Source organism: Pongo abelii, chromosome 3, assembly GCF_028885655.2.
Source record: "Pongo abelii isolate AG06213 chromosome 3, NHGRI_mPonAbe1-v2.0_pri, whole genome shotgun sequence".
In the NCBI taxonomy this organism is placed as follows: Eukaryota; Metazoa; Chordata; class Mammalia; order Primates; family Hominidae; genus Pongo; species Pongo abelii.
This window is the reverse complement of record NC_071988.2, coordinates 38,903,010-38,921,575: the sequence shown is the minus strand read 5'-3', so window position 1 is coordinate 38,921,575 and position 18,566 is coordinate 38,903,010. Positions and strand designations below refer to the sequence as shown.

The 18,566-nt window shown below is 42.6% G+C and overlaps 1 protein-coding gene and 1 long non-coding RNA gene across 6 annotated transcripts in view; one reads left to right on the top strand and one right to left on the bottom strand.

Moving 5' to 3' along the window:
• The window catches only part of SMIM14 (small integral membrane protein 14), an 87,665-nt gene extending 69,222 nt beyond the window's left edge, over nucleotides 1-18,443 (top strand). For 2 of the 3 annotated variants that reach the window (XM_054553176.2, XM_024245485.3), the window contains exons 4-5: nucleotides 12,457-12,599; nucleotides 16,876-18,443. In XM_054553176.2, coding sequence (XP_054409151.1) covers nucleotides 12,457-12,599; nucleotides 16,876-16,908 — 176 coding nt within the window. In that variant the 3' untranslated portion in view covers nucleotides 16,909-18,443. 3 annotated transcript variants of the gene reach the window in all.
• LOC112133088 (uncharacterized) overlaps nucleotides 1-18,566 on the bottom strand; it is a 91,360-nt gene that overhangs the window by 50,126 nt on the left and 22,668 nt on the right. The window lies entirely within an intron of this gene.

Below are 18,566 nucleotides of genomic sequence, written 5' to 3'. Positions count from 1 at the left end.
AATGCTCCAGGACTCAGCCCCTGGATCATTTCCTTTTCTAGACACTCACTCACTTGGTGATCTCATCTGGTCTCATGACTCATTACGTGTATGCTGATGACTGTCTTTTGGGCATTTCCACTGGGATGTCTCACAAGGCACCTCAAACTCAACATCTTCAGAATTTCTGCTTCTCTTGAGATCCTTCCTATAACAGTTAATGGCAGTTCTATCCTTCTGAGACTCATCCTTAGCTTCCCTTTTTCTCACACTGTCCAGTCATCTATCAGCAAGCACCACCTTGAAGATACATCCTACCACTTCTCACTGTCCCACTGCCTCCTCCCTGCTCTAGGCCATCATCATCTCGTATGTTAATAGATTATTGCAACAGGTTCTTAACTGTCTGTATTAGTCAGTTTTCACACTGCTAATTTAAGACATACCCAAGACAGGGCAATTTACAAAAGAAAAGGGTTTATTGGACTTATAATTCCACGTCTGGGGAGGCCTCACAATCATGGCAGAAGGTGAAAGGCATGTCTTACATGGTGGCAGACAAGAGAAGAGAGCTTGTGCAGGGAAACTCCCCTTTTTAAAACCATGAGATTTCGTGAGACTTATTTACTGTCATGAGAAGAGTGCAGGAAAGGCCTGCCCCCCATAATCCAATCACCTCCCACCAGGTTCCTCCGACGACATATGGGAATTGTGGGAGTTACAATTCAAGATGAAATTTGGGAGGGGACACAGCCAAACCATATCACTGTCTTTCTGTTTCTCCTTTTTCAAAACACAACAGATGGAGTGGTTCTGTCAAAATGAGAGTCAGATATCATCTGCATTTTGCTCAGAACTCTTCAGTGGTGTCTGGGCACAGTGGCTCACACTTGTAATCCCATTTTAGGAGGCCAAAGCAGGCAGATCACTTGGGCTCAGGAGTTCAAGACCAGCGTAGGCAACATGTTGAAGTCCTGTCTCTACAAAAAATATAAAACTTAGCTAGGCATGGTGGCCTGTGCCTATGCCCCAGCTACTCTGGATGCTGAGTTAGGACGATCACTTGAGCCTGGGAGGTTAAGGCTGCAGTGAGCTGTAATTGAGCCACTGCACTGCAACCTGGGTGACAGAGTGAGACGCTGTCTCAAAAAAAAAAAAAAAAGGGGGGGGCCCTCTTCAGTGGTTTTCTATTTAATATGTAATAGAAGCCAAGGTCCTTATTATGACCTATAAGGCCAACATGATCTGAATCCTGTTACTCTTTTGATTTAATCTTTTTCTTTTCTTTTCTGGAGACAAAGTCTTACTCTGTTGCCCAGGCTGGAGTGAAGTGGCACCATCATGGCTCACTGCAACCTCAACCCCTTGGGCTCAAGCAATCCTCCCACTTCAGCCTCCTGAGTAGCTGGGACCACAGGTGTGTGCCACCACACTTGGCTGATTTTTTTTGTTTGTTTTTTATTTTGTAGAGCTAGGATCTCATTATGTTGCCAAGGCTGGTCTTGAACTCCTGGCCTCAAGTGATTCTCCCACCTCAGCTTCCCAAAGTGCTGGGATTACAGGCATGAGCCACCGCACCCAGCCTAATCTTTTTCTTACATCCCACCTCACTATACCACCAATCCCAGGTCACTCCACTTCAGCCACATTGGCCTCCATGAACATCCCACAGGCTCCTGAATCAGGAGTTCTCGCTGTTCCTTCTGCTGAAATGTGCTTCTTTCAGATAATCTCACAACTGACAGCCTCACTTTCTTTACATCTTTACTCCAGAGTGCCTTCTTAGTGAGGCTTCCCTTAGCCCCCTGCTTAAAATGTCATGTATTTCATTTTTAATAGAATCCTTTAAACAAAAGAGATGATGCTTTCCATTCAGGTTATCTTTCTCTAAAAAATGCTAATCTGAAATAACACCATGGGGCACCCTCGCAGAACACAATATGAAAGTATAGGTTGAATACCCCTTATTTGAAATGCTTGGAGCCAGAAGTGTATTCAGTTTCAGATTTTTTCAGATTCATTTACCAGTTGACCATCCCTAACCTGAAAATGTGAAATGATCTGATAAGCATTTCTTTTGAGCATGATGTCAGCTCTCAAAAAGTTTTGGATTTTGGAGGATTCTGGATTTTTAGAGTAGGAATACTCAGCCTGTAGGAGAATAACAGATCTACATTAGCGAATGATAGAGATCATCCTTGTCTCAGCTTGAAAACTGGTAGGTATCCTTAGGATAATGTAATTACTGTATAGGACCAAAAATTACAGGGTTAGAGCATACCAGTGTATTGTCCACTTTCACTGCTGTTCTGTTTTTGCTTTCCCCAGCAGAAACCTATATAAGTTTATACAAATAATCTTCTGAGGATGGGCCAGCTCTTAGAGCCTCTGTCTCTACCTTTTCATCTTCTTGGTATCCAGCTAAGTTAACAGCTTCATTGTGAATATTCCATTTGGCATTTTATTTGTGAGGTCTCTGACCATCAACTCTACTCATGTTTACTTGTAACCAAAAACTTAATGCATAAGCAAAATAGGAAATGCTATATTTTGGGGTATAAAGTCCCTCTACATTTTTATGATTTGATATCTTTCCAGGCCATAAAGTGAAAAATACTTAACTTCTTAATGTAAATAATATACAGGGAGTTCCTAGAGAGGGAACAGATTTTATATCCCCCAAGTGATTGTGCTCCTTAAACATTGTTGCATTACAAACCATGATGGCCAGAAACTAACTTTAAAATAGCTGCTCCTGGCCATGTGTGGTGGCCCATGCCTGTAATCCCAGTGCTTTGGGAGGCTGAGGTGGAAAGATCACTTGAGGCCAGGAGTTGAGACCAGAATGGGGAATACAGTGAGACCCCATCTCTACAAAAAATTAAAAAACTGGCCAGACATGATGGTGCACATCTGTAGTCCCAGCTACTCAGGAAGCTGAGGCAGGAGGATCCCTTGAGCCCAGGAGTTCAAGGTCGCAGTGAGCTGTGATCACACCACTGCACTCTAGCCTGGGTGACAGAGTGAGACCCCGTCTCAGAAGAAAAACAGCTGCTCCTGATGTTCATATTTATCAGCTGCATGCAGTGTCAGGGAGTATGACTAGGCCAGTCTAACTCTGGTTTTCCTGTGTTCTGAGACTTTCTTAAGAGTGGGTCTTGTCATAAGGGAGTGTGAATAATCACAGACAGCCTATAGTGACCCCCTTCATTTCCTGTCCCTAAATATTTTAAGGAGTCTAAGTTAGTTCAGATACCTAGTGTTTTCAACCCCAAGATATTTTAGGCTACTTTTTTTGTTTAATTCTATTTACTTAACTTTTTACATATGGTTCAAAAATCAAGAAATTAATTAGTGTACAGTAAAGAGTTGTCTTACCTCATATTCTCCCAACTACCCAGATCCTTTCTCCAGGCATTATTGGCCTTCTCTGTATCTTTCTAGAGTTTCTTTGTACTGGTACAAGCAAATATAAATTATTTGTCTCCCCCCCCCCTTTTTTTTTTTGAGAAGGAGTCTTGCTGTATCACCCAGGCTAGAGTGCTGTCGTGCCATCCCGGCTCACCACAACCTCTGCCTCCCAGATTCAAGTGATTCTCGTGCCTCAGTGTCCCGAGTAGCTGTGCTTACAGGCATAAGCCACTACGCCCGGCTAATTTTTGTATTTTTAGTACAGACAGGGTTTCACTATGTTGGACAAGCTGGTCTTGAACTCCTGACCTCAAGTGATCCGCCCGCCTTGGCCTCTCAAAGTGCTGGGATTACAGGCGTGAACCACTGTGCCCAGCCTTGTCTCCCCTTTTTAGACACCATTCTTCACCTGCTTTTTTTTTTTTGTCAAAAAAAGCATACCTCATAGACTTTCCTCAAAAATTGTTTACAGCTTTATAATATTCCATTGTATAGATGTACCATAATTTATTAATCAGGCACTCTTGGCAGACATTTAGGTTTGTTTCCAGTTTTTTGTTAATAATCTTGCATGCTATGCCTATGTGATAGTACATCCCAAAGTCAATCTCAATTTCATGGGACTACTGTAAACAGAAAATGACTGGCTGTGACCAAGAGGTTCTACTTTAATTGGTTCATCTAGTATCCTATTCTGAGATGGGCCTTGAGTTACTAGAGAATAGAAGAAAATGATGTTATCAAACCTTGGAGGTCAGGAAAACTGTTTCCATTTAGCTTTTTAAGTAGAGAAATTCTACCACATACTGTTACCCTTCAGAAAATTTTAGAGGCATCCTTGACTAATTTTTCTTCCTCCTGCTCCCGCCAGTCCAGTTAGTCACCAAGTGTTGTGCTCCTTCCATCCCATTATCAGTGGTATTTGTGTTTTCTGTTCCCACTTTACTATCTTGTTCAGCCTAGTTATTCACACCAGGATCTGTTTGCACTCCACCTTTTCTGTGCTCTAATTGATACTAACACTGGTAATGGATACAGTGTTTTTTTTTTTTTGGAGACAGAGTCTCGCTCTGTCACCCAGGCTGGAGTGCAGTGGCACGATCTTGGCTCACTGCAACCTCCACCTCCCAGGTTCAAGAGATTCTCCTGCCTCAGCCTCTTGAGTAGCTGGGATTACAGACCTGTGCCACCATACCCGGCTAATTTTTATATTTTTAGTAGAGATGAGGTTTCACCATGTTGGCCAGGCTTGTCTCAAACTCCTGACCTCAGGTGATCTGCCTGCCTCTGCCTCCCAAAGTTAATGGATAATGTTTATTGACTGCCTGCTGTTACCAGGCACTTTGCTAACTGCTTGTCATGTATTGACCATTTCGATTGTCGTAACTGCTCTGAGATGATGGAAATATTTCTACTTCACTGGTAAAGAAACTGAGGCTCAGCTGGGCACGGTGGCTCACACCTGTAATCCCAGCACTTTGGGAGGCCCAGGTGGGTGAATCACGAAGTCAGGAGATCAAGACCATTCTGGCCAACATGGTGAAAACCCATCTCTACTAAAATACAAAAAATTAGCCAGGCATGGTGGTGCGTGCCTGTAGTCCCAGCTACTCGGGAGGCTGAGGCAGGGGAATCGCTTGAAACTGGGAGGCAGAGGTTGCAGTGAGCCAAGATGGTGCCACTGCACTCCAGCCTGGTAACAGAGCAAGACTCTGTCTCAAAATAATAATAATAATAATAATAGAAGAAGAAGAAGAAGAGGAAGAGAAGGGGAAGAAGAAGAAAGAAGAGGAGGAGGAGGAGGAAGAGGAGAAAGAAAAAAGAAAAAGAAACTGAAGCTCAGGGATTATATATCTAAGAGGTGGTACAGTCAAACAGCTATGAGATGGTCTCAGTTCTTAAGAAGTTAATTAGGAGAGACAGGAAACCATTCCTTCAAACTAGAAATGCTATACTAGTCCAGAGAAGGCAGAGGAAAAAGTGGGTGGAGGAAATGGAGATTTTTATGGAAGAGGGATGTAGGATATAGGTGAATAAATGGAGTTAGTTGTAAGAACATGCTAGACAGGGAGATAACAAGTAACCTAGGAAGACTGAATTTGCATAGTTGGCAAATGCTGCCAGAGAAGTTCGCATTTAACTGTTGCATCAGATTCGTTTGGAAAGCTTTTTAAAAATATTGTTGGCTCCTGATCCCACCCAGAAGCTGCTCCTGAATCAGATGGTCTTAGGCAGTGCCTTAGAATCTGTGGTGTTGATACTGTCACAGGCTATTCTGATGCATAGCCAGGCCAGGGAATCCTTGGCTAAAGAAAGAAGAGGGGCTGGGGGCGGTGGCTCATGCCTGTAATCCCATCACTTTGGGAGGCTGAGGTGAGTGGATCACCTGAGATCAGGAGTTCGAGACCAGCCTGGTCAACATGGTGAAACCCGGTCTCTACTAAAAATATAAAAAATTAGCTGGGTGTGGTGGCAAGCACCTGTAATCCCAGCTACTCGGGAGGCTGAGGCATGAGAATCACTTGAACCCGGGAGGCAGAGGTTGCAGTGAGCAGAGATCGTGCCGTTGCACTCCAGCCTGGCCAGCAAGAGTGAAACTCCGTCTCAAAAAAAATAAAAAAAAGAAGAGGTATGGGGGTGACTAGAGCAGAGGATGCATTTTCTGAGAAGCGGTAAGAGGTAAGATTAGATGAGTAAGGCCAAATCATATGAGGAAAGGCTGAGCTAAAGAACTTAGAGTTGCTGGGCACAGTAGCTCATGCTTATAATCCTAGCGCTTTGCGAGGCTTCGGTGGGTGGATTGCTTGAGCTCAGGAGTTCGGGACAAGCCGTGGCAACATGGCAAAACACCGTCTCTACTAAAAATACAAAAATTAGGGCCAGGCGGGGTCGCTCATGCCTGTAATCCCAGAACTTTGGGAGGCCAAAGTGGGCGGATCACTTGAGCTCAGGAATTCGAGATCAGCCTGGGCAACATAGTGAGACCCTGTCTCTAAAAAATAAAAAAAGTTTTTAAAATATAAAAAAATTAATTAGGCATGGCAGCATGCACCTATATGCGCTACTCAGGAGGCTGAGGTGAGAGGATCACTTGAGCCTGGGAGGCAAAGGTTGCAGTGAGCTGTGATTGTGCCACTGCACTCCAGCCTGGGAGACAGAGTGAGACACTGACTCAATAAAAACAAAAACAAAAACCCCAGAGTTGAAATAGTAGGCAGTGGAAACTGAGTTACCACATTGATCAGCAGAGATGTGTTAAGAACAGAGGGGATTTTTTGTTTGTTTGTTTTGGGGTTGAGACAGGGTCTATCTCTGCCACCCAGGCTGGAGTGCAGTTGTGTGATTACAATTCACTGCAGCCTTGACCACCTGGGCTTAAGTGATCCTCCCACCTCAGCCTCCAGAGTAGCTGGGATTACAGGCCTGCACCACCACACTCAGCTAATTTTTAAATTTTTTTTGTAGAGACAGGGGTCTCACTATGTTGCCCAGGGTGGTCTCAAATGCCTGGGCTCCAGGGATCCTCCTGCCTCGGCCTCCTAGAGTGCTGAGATCACAGCCATGAGCCACTGTACCCAGCCAAGAACAGTTTTAAGCAGACTTTTCTGGCAGCAGTAAGCAAGAAGGAAAAGCTGCGATAGGAACCAAGCTAGGAGATAGTTAAGGGAACTAAGAGTCATATTACTATTGTGAGATTCTAAAAAAGAAGTGGACATTACTATTTGGTTGTTGTTGTTGAGACGGAGTCTCACTACGTTGCCCAGGCTGGAGTGCAGTGGCACGATCTTGGCTCACTGCAACCTGTCTTCTGGGTTCGAGCAATTTTTCCGCCACAACCCCCAAGTAGCTGGGATTACAGGTGTGCACCACCATGCCTGGCTAATTTTTGTATTTTTAGTAGAGATGGGCTTTTACCATGTTGGCCAGGCTGGTGTTGAACTCCAGACCTCAGGTGATGCACCTGCCTTACCCTCCCAAAGTGCTGGGACTACAGGTGTGAGCCACTGTGCCCGGCGTGAGATTCTAAAAAAGAATCAGGGATCCTTTGTCTAGAAATAGGAATTAGTAAACTTGGAATCTGAGGTTTAACTCTCTTAAGCTTCAGAATTTTTTACTTGCAACACCTGTAATCTCAGCTCTTTGGGAAACCAAGGCAGGAGGATTGCATGAGGCCAGAAGTTCAGCACCAGCCATTTTGCCCAGGCTGGTCTTGAGCTCCTGAGCTCAAGGGATCTTCCTGCCTTAGCCTCCCAAAGTGCTGGGATTAGAGGCATGAGCCCCATCAGGTCTGGCCTTAACTATTATTTAAAATAAAAATAATAGTATAGGTTGAATATCCCTAATCTGAACATTTGAAATGCTCGAAAATCTGAAACTTATTCAGTGCTGACATGATGCTCAAAGGAAATGCTCATTGGAACATTTCAGATTTTGGATTTTAGGATTAGGGCTGCTGAACCAATAAGTATATTGCATATATCCCCAAATCTGAAAAAATCTGAATTCTGAAACACTTGTATTCCCAAGCATTTCACATAGGGATACTCAACATGTATTTGCTTTTAGAAAAAAGAAAAAAAAAATCACTCTGGAAACAATATAGAGCACAGGGGAAGCAGGAGTAGATATAGGGAGATCCCTTAAGAGGCCACTGCAATAGACCAGATAAGAGGTGATGGTAGCTTGAGCAGGTGGGGACATGGAGCTAAAAGTGGGCAGATACAAGTGATATTTAGGAGGAAAAATTGCAAGAAACTTCATGATGGATTAAATGTAGGGCTGTTGAGAAAGAAAAAAGGTGTTTTCTTAGGTTCTGCCCTGGGCAACTGGATGAACGGAGATCCAGTTTGGTAGTTGGGGTGGAAGGGGATAGGGCAGGGGGAGATGCTCAAGATTTTTGTTTGGAATACTAAAGTACTGAATATGTTAAGTAGAAGGTGGGATTTCTGCATTTTGTTTTGTTTTGTTTTGTTTGAGACGGGGTCTCACTGTCGCCAGGCTGGAGTGCGGTGGCGCGATCTCGGCTCACTGCAACCTCTGCCTCGCAGGTGATCTCTTGACCTCGTGCTTCCTGGATTTCTGCATTTTAAAGAAGTTTTCAGGTGACTCTGATGTATACCATAGTTTAAGAACTATTGATGTCGGCCGGTTGCAGTGGCCCACGCGTGTAATCCCAGCATTTTCGGAGGCCAAGGCAGGTGGATCACCTGAGGTCAGGAGTTTGAGACCAGCCTGGCCAACATGGTGAAATCCCATCTCTACTACAAATAAAACCCAGGAGGCAGAGGTTGCAGTGAGCCGAGATCGTGCCACTGCACTCCAGCCTGGTGACAGAACAAGATTTCATCTCAAAAAAAAAAGAGAGGAAAAAAGAACTGTTGATATAAAGAAAAAGAGAATTATTGATGAAGGAGTGTCCAACTGTTAGACAATGGTAGTGACACAGAAGACAATGGAAGAAAGTGGTTTGTTTTTGTTTTTGTTTTGAGACAGTGTCTGGCTCTGTTGCCCAGGCTGGAGTGCAGTGGTGCAATTACAGCTCACTGCAACCTCCACCTCCTGGGCTCAAGCCATCCTCCCACCTCAGCCTCCTGAGTAGCTGGGACCGCAGGCACACACCACCACACCCGGCTAATTTTTTTTTTAATTTTTTGTAGATACGGGTTTTTGTCATGTTGCCCAGGCTGGTCTCAAACTCCTGAATTCAAGGGATCTGCCCGCCTTGGCCTCTCAAAGTGCTGGGATTACAGACATGAGCTGCCATGCCCGGCCTGTTTAGCTGTTTCTAGGGAAGTGACTGGGTTTGGAACAGAGGCTACATTCCTATCCGTCCTGCTCTTAGGCCAGCTCAGCTCTTTTTTGTATATATTTTGTACTAATTTGTTTGCCATAAGACTTCCTTGCAGCAGGGCCAGCGCAACTCTTAACTTGACTTTGTCCCCTTTTATCACTAGCCTTTTGGCCTCAGCAGTGCCACCAATTCCTTCCCTTTTGTGGAATTGAGCCCTGGATCCACTGACCCAATGCGGTGTATCAGATTAATTTCAACATCTTATCTGGATTTCTTTTACTTTTTCCTGAGGCAAGGAGATCAAAACCAAACAGCTGTAGTCTTGACAAGCTATTTTAGTAATCACCTAGGGATACTACATTTTCCTCTAGAAATCTAATCTATAATTTTTATTTCTTTTTCTTTTCCTTTCTTTTCGGTGTTTTTTTGTTTGTTTGTTTGTTTGTTTTGTTTTTTGACAGGGTCTTGCTCACTCGCCCAGGCTGGAGTGCAGTGGTGTAATCTGAGCTCACTACAACCTCTGCCTCCTGGGTTCAAGCAATTCTCGTGCCTCAGCTTCCTGGGTAGCTGGGACTACAGGCTCACGCTACCACACCCAGCTAATTTTCGTAGAGATGTTGCAGTCTCGCCAGTGCACCTTCATATATTGGTTTCTCTTGTGAGGTATCACCCTGAGTTCTTTGTCTCACCTCTAAAATGATTAAGGAGCGTGGTCACAAGGGTGAAGTTGGAGCGAAATAGCAAAAGGAGAAAGCTGTCTGCAGAGAGGGGAGTCCGAGTGGATAGCTTGGTTACAGCTGAATGCAAAATGCTTTTATGAGAAACTGCAGCTGGGTGTGGTGGCTCACGCCTGTAATCCTAGCACTTTGGGAGGCCGAGACAGGCAGATCACAAGGTCAGGAGTTTGAGACCAGCCTGGCCAACATGGTGAAACCCCATCTCTACTAAAGATACAAAAAGTTAGCCAGGCATGGTGGCATGTGCCTGTAATCCCAGCTACAGGGGAGACTGCAGCAGGAGAATCGCTTGAACCTGGGAGGTGGAGGTTGCAGTGAGCTGACGTGCCATTGTACTCCAGCTTGGGCGACAGGGCAAGACTCCGTCTCAAAAAAACAAACAAAAAGAAACTGCTCTCCTCCTTGTGACTGATTGAGTAATTTTTCTTATTCGAAAAGCTGTCTGTGCAACTCCCTTTTTCCAGCTGTGGGATTGTTTCTAAGCACAAAGCGCAGCTTCTCTTGTTTGTGTAACTGTGGGTTTTTTTAGGTAAGCCCCACTCCGCCCTATGCAAGTTCCCACGGAGCCTACTGTGTATATGCCTGAAAAGGGGAGGAAACTTTTTCCTGGGAGCTCACTAATTATACAAAGAACAAAAAGGCTTCTTTGATTTACTGGCTCCTTATCTGTCCAGGCTTATCTGTGCAGCTGCAGCAGCTGTGATTTTTCAGCCAGGCACTTCTCGGGGCCCAGCCTTAATTGTTTACCTAATAGATTTTTCCTTTTCTTCTCCCTCAGAGATGGGGTTTCACCATATCGCCTAGGCTGGTCTCGAATTCCTGAGCTCAGGCAACCCGCCCATCTTGGCCTCCCGAAGTGCTGGGATTACAGGCGTGAGCCACCACACCTGGCCATTTTTATTTCTGAAAATTGAGTTCTCTAATATACTTCAATAAAAAATCTACATTTCATTTATTAGAAATTTGTTAACCTCATATCATGGGTCAGGCACTGTGCTAGGCACTTGTTATTTCAAATTAAATAAGACATGGCTATGTCAAGGAGCCAGGAAAACTGATGCCTGATACGCACATACATCCCTGTCTAGCTTTTTTCTCTTGATAAATAGAAAAAATTGATAGAATAGAAGAGAAAAATTGATAAAATTTTAAAATATCTAGATCTGAATTCAACTTCTTCGTGTGAAAAAGAAGGCCAAATTAATCTCTTTGGTTGAGACTATAATTAAAGGGGTCTTTTAATGTATATATTATGCAGCCCAGATGTTCCCTTTCTTTTTCATGATGCCTCTGTAATTAAGATGCAGATTTTCCCCCCAAAGGAGAGTGTTTTTTCTATGGTCTTAACTTGGATTCATAGATCTCAGCAAATCTATGGATTCGTGGCTTTGTGGGTCCTTAAACCTTCCACAATTACATGCAAAATTGTGGAATTTGGTATACGTGAGTGCTTTTCATATTTATTTTTAATCCAGAATGGATCAAAAAGAACAATCATGAAAGATGTAGGTGCCAGACACAGGGCAGAAGGTAGCTAGAAAAGTAGATCTTAGGGAAGTTAGGGCCCCTAGCCTCATTAATCTACAAACATGGCATGGCCGGCTTGCCTTGCAAAGCCTCAGTTGAAGGACCCCATGAATTCTTAAAATAGAAAGAGTTCTTAATTTTTATCAAATTCTCAAATGATTCTGTTACCCCAAAATATTAAGACTTATTATACTATTAAAAAATGTGTTAGAGACTAGTCCAGGCAACATAGTGAGATGTCGTCACTACTAAAAATTAAAAAAAAATTAGGGGTATGGGGCTGGACACAGTGGCTCACACCTGTAAACCCAGCCCTTCGGGAGGCCAAGGCAGGTGGATTACCTGAGGTTGGGAGTTCGAGACCAGCCTGGCCAACATGGTGAAACCCTGTCTCAACTAGAAATACAAAAATTAGCTGGGCATGGTGGCGCATGCCTGTAATCCCAGCTACTCAGGAGGCTGAGGCAGAATTGCTTGAACCTTGGAGGCAGAGGTTGCAGTGAGCCAAGATTGTCCCACTGCACTCCGGCCTTGGCAACATGGTGAGACTCCATCTCAAAAAAAAAAAAAAAAAACTGTTAGAGACCAGCCCAGGCAACATAGTGTCTCTACTAAAAATAAAAATTAAAAATTAGGGGCGTGGGGCATGGTGGCACACACCTGTAGTCCCAGCTACTCAGGAGGCTGAGGTGAGAGGATCCCATGAACATAGAAGGTTAAGGCTGTAGTGAGCTATGGTTTTGCCACCGCACTCCAGCCTGTTTGATAGAGCAAGACCCTGTCTCAAAAAAAAAAAACTTACTAGGTTTTGGTTTATGACTATTTAACATCATTTACTTTTTAGATGTTCTCACTGGGGGAAAGGGAAATTGAAGATATAATATGTACTTTTGTAATTTATCAATACAATTTTTATATTAATACAATATTTGAAACTGACATTTAAACATTAGAATTTGTTTTTACTTTTAACAATATTGTGAACATGCTACATTTTTTGTTTGTCTTTAGTACCGGGACCCTCTGGTGATAATGGCATCAGTGTTACAATGATCTTAGTGGCCTGGATGGTTATTGCATTGATCTTGTTCTTACTGAGACCTCCTAATCTAAGAGGATCCAACCTACCTGGAAAGCCAACCAGTCCTCATAATGTAAGTGTTGCAGATTTTAAATGCTTTTTGGGTAAGGGAATGTATGTGGCCTGGGGCAGGGAAGGACTTGGTTTTGACTAAAATACCTAAATTAGTTAAATTATATTTAACTCATATTTTACCTATGTAATTCTATTAAATATTGCAATTCCAAGATTTAATTGATGGCTTAATCTTTGTGGAGTTAAATGCAGAAAGAAGCACAGACCAGAAGCCCAAAATTAATTTGACAATGAATTCCAATCCTTTTTTTTTTTTTTTTTTTTTTCCAGACAGGGTCTTGCTCTGCCACCCAGGCTGGAGTGCATTGGTGCGATCTTAGCTCACTGAAGCCTCTACCTCCTAGGCTCAAGTGATCCTCCCACCTCAGCCTCCCAAGTAGTTGGGACCACAGGCATGCAATAGCACACCTGTCTAGTTTTTTGTATTTTTTTTGTAGAGATGGGGTTTTGCCAGGTTGCCCAGCCTTAAATTCTAATCTTTACTCACATGAGAAGCATCAAAAATAATCCATTTCATAATCCACAGCAATATTGCTTAAGTCTCAATCCTCCACTACCCAGTTCTGTCTACCTCACAGTTGATCCCTTGCCTCTCATGCTTCCAGGCTTCCAGCCCCTATACTCTTAGTAGCTTTAGTTCAAATGTTTGACCCCCTTCTGTCCTAGCTATTCAGTAGAGACACTGAGCCTATCTTATTTTATTTTCCTCATTTTCCCATCCTATTTCTCTCAAACCCATGTTCCATTTCTGTACCACAATAAATCAGCTGAGCTGGCAAAAGGAGAGGTCGGAATCATTCATGTTGATAAATCTTGATAGTCATGATTACAACCATTTTTAGAACCTTCTAAATTAAAACTATGATAAAGTGACCCAACAGGGAGTTTTCAGTACTATCTTTAAGAGAACCTCTGTTGGCCAGGCACTGTGGCTCACGCCTGCAATCCCAGCACTTTGGGAGGCCAAGGGGGGCGGATCGCCTGAGCTCCAGTGTTCAAGACCACCCTGGTCAACATGGTGAAACCCTGCCTCTACTAAAATACAAAAAATTAGCCAGACGTGGTGGCATGCGCCTGTAGTCTCATCTACTCAGGAGGCCGAGGCATGAGAATCATTTGAGCTTGGGAGGCAGAGGTTGCAGTGAGCCAAGATCACACCACCACACTCCAGCTTGGGCTACAGAGTGAGATTATGTCTGAAAAAAAAAGAACCTCTGTTAAAGGATTCCTTTTAATCCTTTTCAGAACCAGTATTTATGTTTTTTTTTAACACTGAATTTGAATATTATCTCTTTAAAAATATTTCCATGAGGCCGGGCACGGTGGCTCACGCCTGTAATCCCAGCACTTTGGGAGGCCGAGATGGGCGGATCACCTGAGGTCAGGAGTTCGAGACCAGCCTGGCCAACATGGTGAAACCCTGTCTCTAGTAAAAATACAAAAATTAGCTGAGCGCGGTGGTGGGTGCTTGTAATCCCAGCTACTCGGGAGGCTGAGGCAAGAGAATTGCTTGAACCCAGGAGATGGAGGTTGCAGTGAGCCAAGATCATGCCATTGCACTCCAGCCTAGGCAACGAGAGTGAAACTTCGTCTCAAAAAAAAAAAGATTTCCATGAATATGCCAGTTACCTCTATTTAGCCATTCTACAAATGTATACGTATTTCAAAACATGTTGTATATGACAAATATATACAATTTTTGTCAATTTAAATAAAATGTTAAAATTTATAATTAAAAAACTGTAAGATAATAGAGCATCAAAAAAAAAGGGAAAATTTCCATGATAGATTTGCTTGTTTTTGTTTTTTTTTTTTTTTTTTGAGATGGAGTCTCACTCTGTCATCCAGGCTGGAGTGCATTGGTACAATCTCAGCTCACTGCAGCCTCTGCCTCCCAGGTTCAAGTGATTCTCCTGCCTCTGCCTACCGAGTAGCTGGGATTACAGGTGCACGCTACCACATCTGGCTAATTTTTGGATTTTTAGTAGAGATGGGGTTTCACCATGTTGGCCAGGCTGGTGTCAAATTCCTGACCTCAAGTGATGTGCCTGCCTCGGCCTCCCAAAGTACTGGCATTACAGATGTGTGTCACCACACCCGGCTAATTTTTGTATTTTTAGTAGATACAGGGTTTCGCCACGTTGGCCAGGCTGGTCTTGAATTCCTAACCTCAGGTGCTCTGCCTGCATTTGCCTCCCAAAGTGCTGGTATTACAGGCATGAGCCACCATGCCCGGCCAGATTCACTTGTTGAATACCAAATTATCCCACTAATTCTCTTTTCCAACCTTTACCGTGTGGAATTCCTAAAATAATTGTTTCTTTTCTCCAGTGTTGTGGTGTTGATATCAGAAGTTCAGTTAGACTCATTTTTTATATAAGAGAAAGCAAATGTGCAGTGTTAATTGGTCAATGTTTTGCTTTGTTTTTTAAGGAATAGAACATTTAGATATGTAGCATAGAAAGAAAAAAAATCAAAATGAAAAACATACACAAAATAGATACGTAGCATGCTAACTTTAAGAAAGAAGGCATTATAGACCCAGCGCAGTGGCTCTCGCATGTAATCCCAGCACTTTGGGAGGCTGAGGCGGGCGGATCACCTGAGGTCAGGAGTTCAAGACCAGCCTAGCCAACACAACCAAATCCCGTCTCTATTAAAAGTACAAAAATTAGCTGGGCGTGGTGGCGCGTGCCTGTAATCCCAGCTACTTGTGAGGCTGAGGCAGGAGAATTGCTTCAACCCAGAAGGTGGAGGTTGCAGTGAGCTGAGATCACGCCATTGCACTCCAGCCTGGGCAACAAGAGTGAGACTCCATCTCAAAAAAAAAAAAAACGGCATTATTAGCACTATATAAAAAGCCTACATTTATTTTTGTTTTTTCTTGGAGAAGAGAGTATTTATACAACAGCTTGCATATTGTCTTGATAAAGCGTTTATTCCTTAGCCTTCTTTCTTACTTTCTTTGTATAGCTTTGTTACTTTCATATCAAAGAGTAACTACCTCAATGTTTGGAGCTAAAGAAATAGAACTCTTAATAACCTGACTTAGAAATCATTAAAATGGGCTGGGCACGGTGGCTCACACCTGTAATCCCAGCACTTTGGGAGGCCGAGGCAGGTGGATCATTTGAGGTCAGGAGTTGGAGACCAGCTTGACCAACATGGTGAAACCCTGTCTCTACTAAAAATACAAAAAAATTAACCAGGTGTGGTGGCATATGCTTGTAATCCCAGCTACTCGGGAGGCTGAGGCAGGCGAATCACTTGAATCCGGGAGGTGGAGGTTGCAGTGAGCCGAGATCGCACCACTGTACTCCAGCCCGGGCTACAGAGTGAGACTCCATCTCAAGGAAAAAAAAAAAAAAAACAACTATTAACATGACAGAAATGCAAGATTACCCTCTCCTGGACCTTAATTCATTGTAGGCCAGTGTTTCTAGGAATAGTAGTTCCACCATCTTAGGAATAAGTAAGAAGATGTGTTGAGACTAATTCCAAGTAGAAATATTGATCACCCCCAACTCAGGCATCATGTATCATTTCAGGGTAAATAAATAAAATCTTGAAAATCTTAAAAACCCTGATCTTTCCTTTACAGTTCACTTGCTTTCTATTGCAAGTTAACAAAAGTCAATTCCAAGCGGTTTAAAACAAGTGGCTTCATTGATTTACACATCAAAAAAATTCAGAGGTAGGGTCAGTGTTAAGAAAGTTTTAACAGTGTCATCAAAGACCCAGTTTCTTTCCTCATATTATCAACTTCATTCCAAGATGGGCTCCCCTTAGGATCATAGGATGACTACTAGAAGCCACTGCAGCCACATGCTTCCTCGTAGACATTCAGTATTGAGAAACAAAAGTCCCTAGCTTCATTTTAAATATACAGTACTTTACTTAGCCAGTCGACTTTAGCAAGAGGGATGAAGATACTTTCATAGGTTTGAAGATCACTCCTGGGGCTGGCAGGAGTGATAACATCACTGTTGTACAAATTCCCTCTCTCTTCCATTTTACAGGGAAAAATGAGACAAATGGTGGAAAATCACAGTGTTATTTAATCTAGTGTTCCCTCATGTAAAAACATAGGAAAAGTCCAAATAAACATATATTTGGGATGGGATGGTCTGGGGCATTGCTGCTCAGTTCTTTCTCTATGTGTTAGATTGGTTGCACTGGGATTTAATAAGTCAATTTTTTTTAAAAGTAATAAATTTTAATTTTTTTGAATTTTTAAAAACTCAATTAAATAATTTATTTCTTTCTAATGCCAGGGACAAGATCCACCAGCTCCTCCTGTGGACTAACTTTGTGATATGGGAAGTGAAAATAGTTAACACCTTGCACGACCAAACGAACGAAGATGACCAGAGTACTCTTAACCCCATTAGAACTGTTTTTCCTTTTGTATCCGCAATATGGGATGGTATTGTTTTCATGAGCTTCTAGAAATTTCACTTGCAAGTTTATTTTTGCTTCCTGTGTTACTGCCATTCCTATTTACAGTATATTTGAGTGAATGATTATATTTTTAAAAAGTTACATGGGGCTTTTTTGGTTGTCCTAAACTTACAAACATTCCACTCATTCTGTTTGTAACTGTGATTATAATTTTTGTGATAATTTCTGGCCTGATTGAAGGAAATTTGAGAGGTCTGCATTTATATATTTTAAATAGATTTGATAGGTTTTTAAATTGCTTTTTTTCATAAGGTATTTATAAAGTTATTTGGGGTTGTCTGGGATTGTGTGAAAGAAAATTAGAACCACGCTGTATTTACATTTACCTTGGTAGTTTATTTGTGGATGGCAGTTTTCTGTAGTTTTGGGGACTGTGGTAGCTCTTGGATTGTTTTGCAAATTACAGCTGAAATCTGTGTCATGGATTAATTTGGCTTATGTGGCTAGGATAGGAAGAGAGAAAAAAATGAAATGGTTGTTTACTAATTTTATACTCCCATTAAAAATCTCTAATGTTAAGAAAACCTTAAATAAACATGATTGATCAATATGGCAGATGATTTACAGTCCATTATATGACATTTGTAAGCCACTCAACACTAGCCTTACAAGGTTCATGAAAGGAGGAAAACATTAATTCTTTCTACCTTTGCTGGTACAATCCACATAGTAATTTAAGCTATAATTTATTTTTAAAATGAGTGCCTCTTGGGAAGCTTCTTTTCTGTTCTAACACTTCCCTGTTAAAATGAAAATCTTAGGCCGGTGCGGTGGCTCACACCTGTAATCCCAGCACTTTGGGAGGCCGAGGTGGGCAGATCACTTGAGGTCAGGAGTTCGAGACCAGCCTGGCCAACATGGTGAAACCCTGTCTCTACTAAAAATACAGAAAAATTAGCCAGGGTTGGTGCATGTGCCTGTAATCCCAGCTACTCAGGAGGCCAAAGCAGGAGAATTGCTTGAACCCGGGAGGTGGAGGTTGCAGTGAACCAAGATCGCACCACTGCACTCCAGCCTAAGCGACAGAGCGAGACTCCCTCTCAAAAAAACAAAAAAGAAAAGAAAATCTTAAAGCTGTATTAGGGCCTGTTAGGTTACTGACATTTGAATGCCTATTTACTTATTTTCTACATTGAGTCTTTTGTTATCCTCTGACCTATAAAAAATTTTAATAAATTACTGGTTTACTTCAAGGGAAAAGAAGGAAAATGAGAAACAAACATCTTTTTTTCACTCCTTATCTCATTCCTGTTTGGTGATGGGATGGATTGGGATAGGAAGGAATGTTAATATGAGAGAAATTTTCAAATGTATAAAAAAGTAAAAGGTTGTATTGTTTTGCTCAGTTTGAAATAAAGTGAATACCAGTAGCACTTAAAAATGTCTGCATGGGCTGGGCACGGTGGCTCACGCCTGTAATCCCAGCACTTTGGGAGGCCAAGGCAGGCAAATCACCTGAGGTCAGGAGTTCGAGACCAGCCTGATCAACATGGTGAAACCTCGT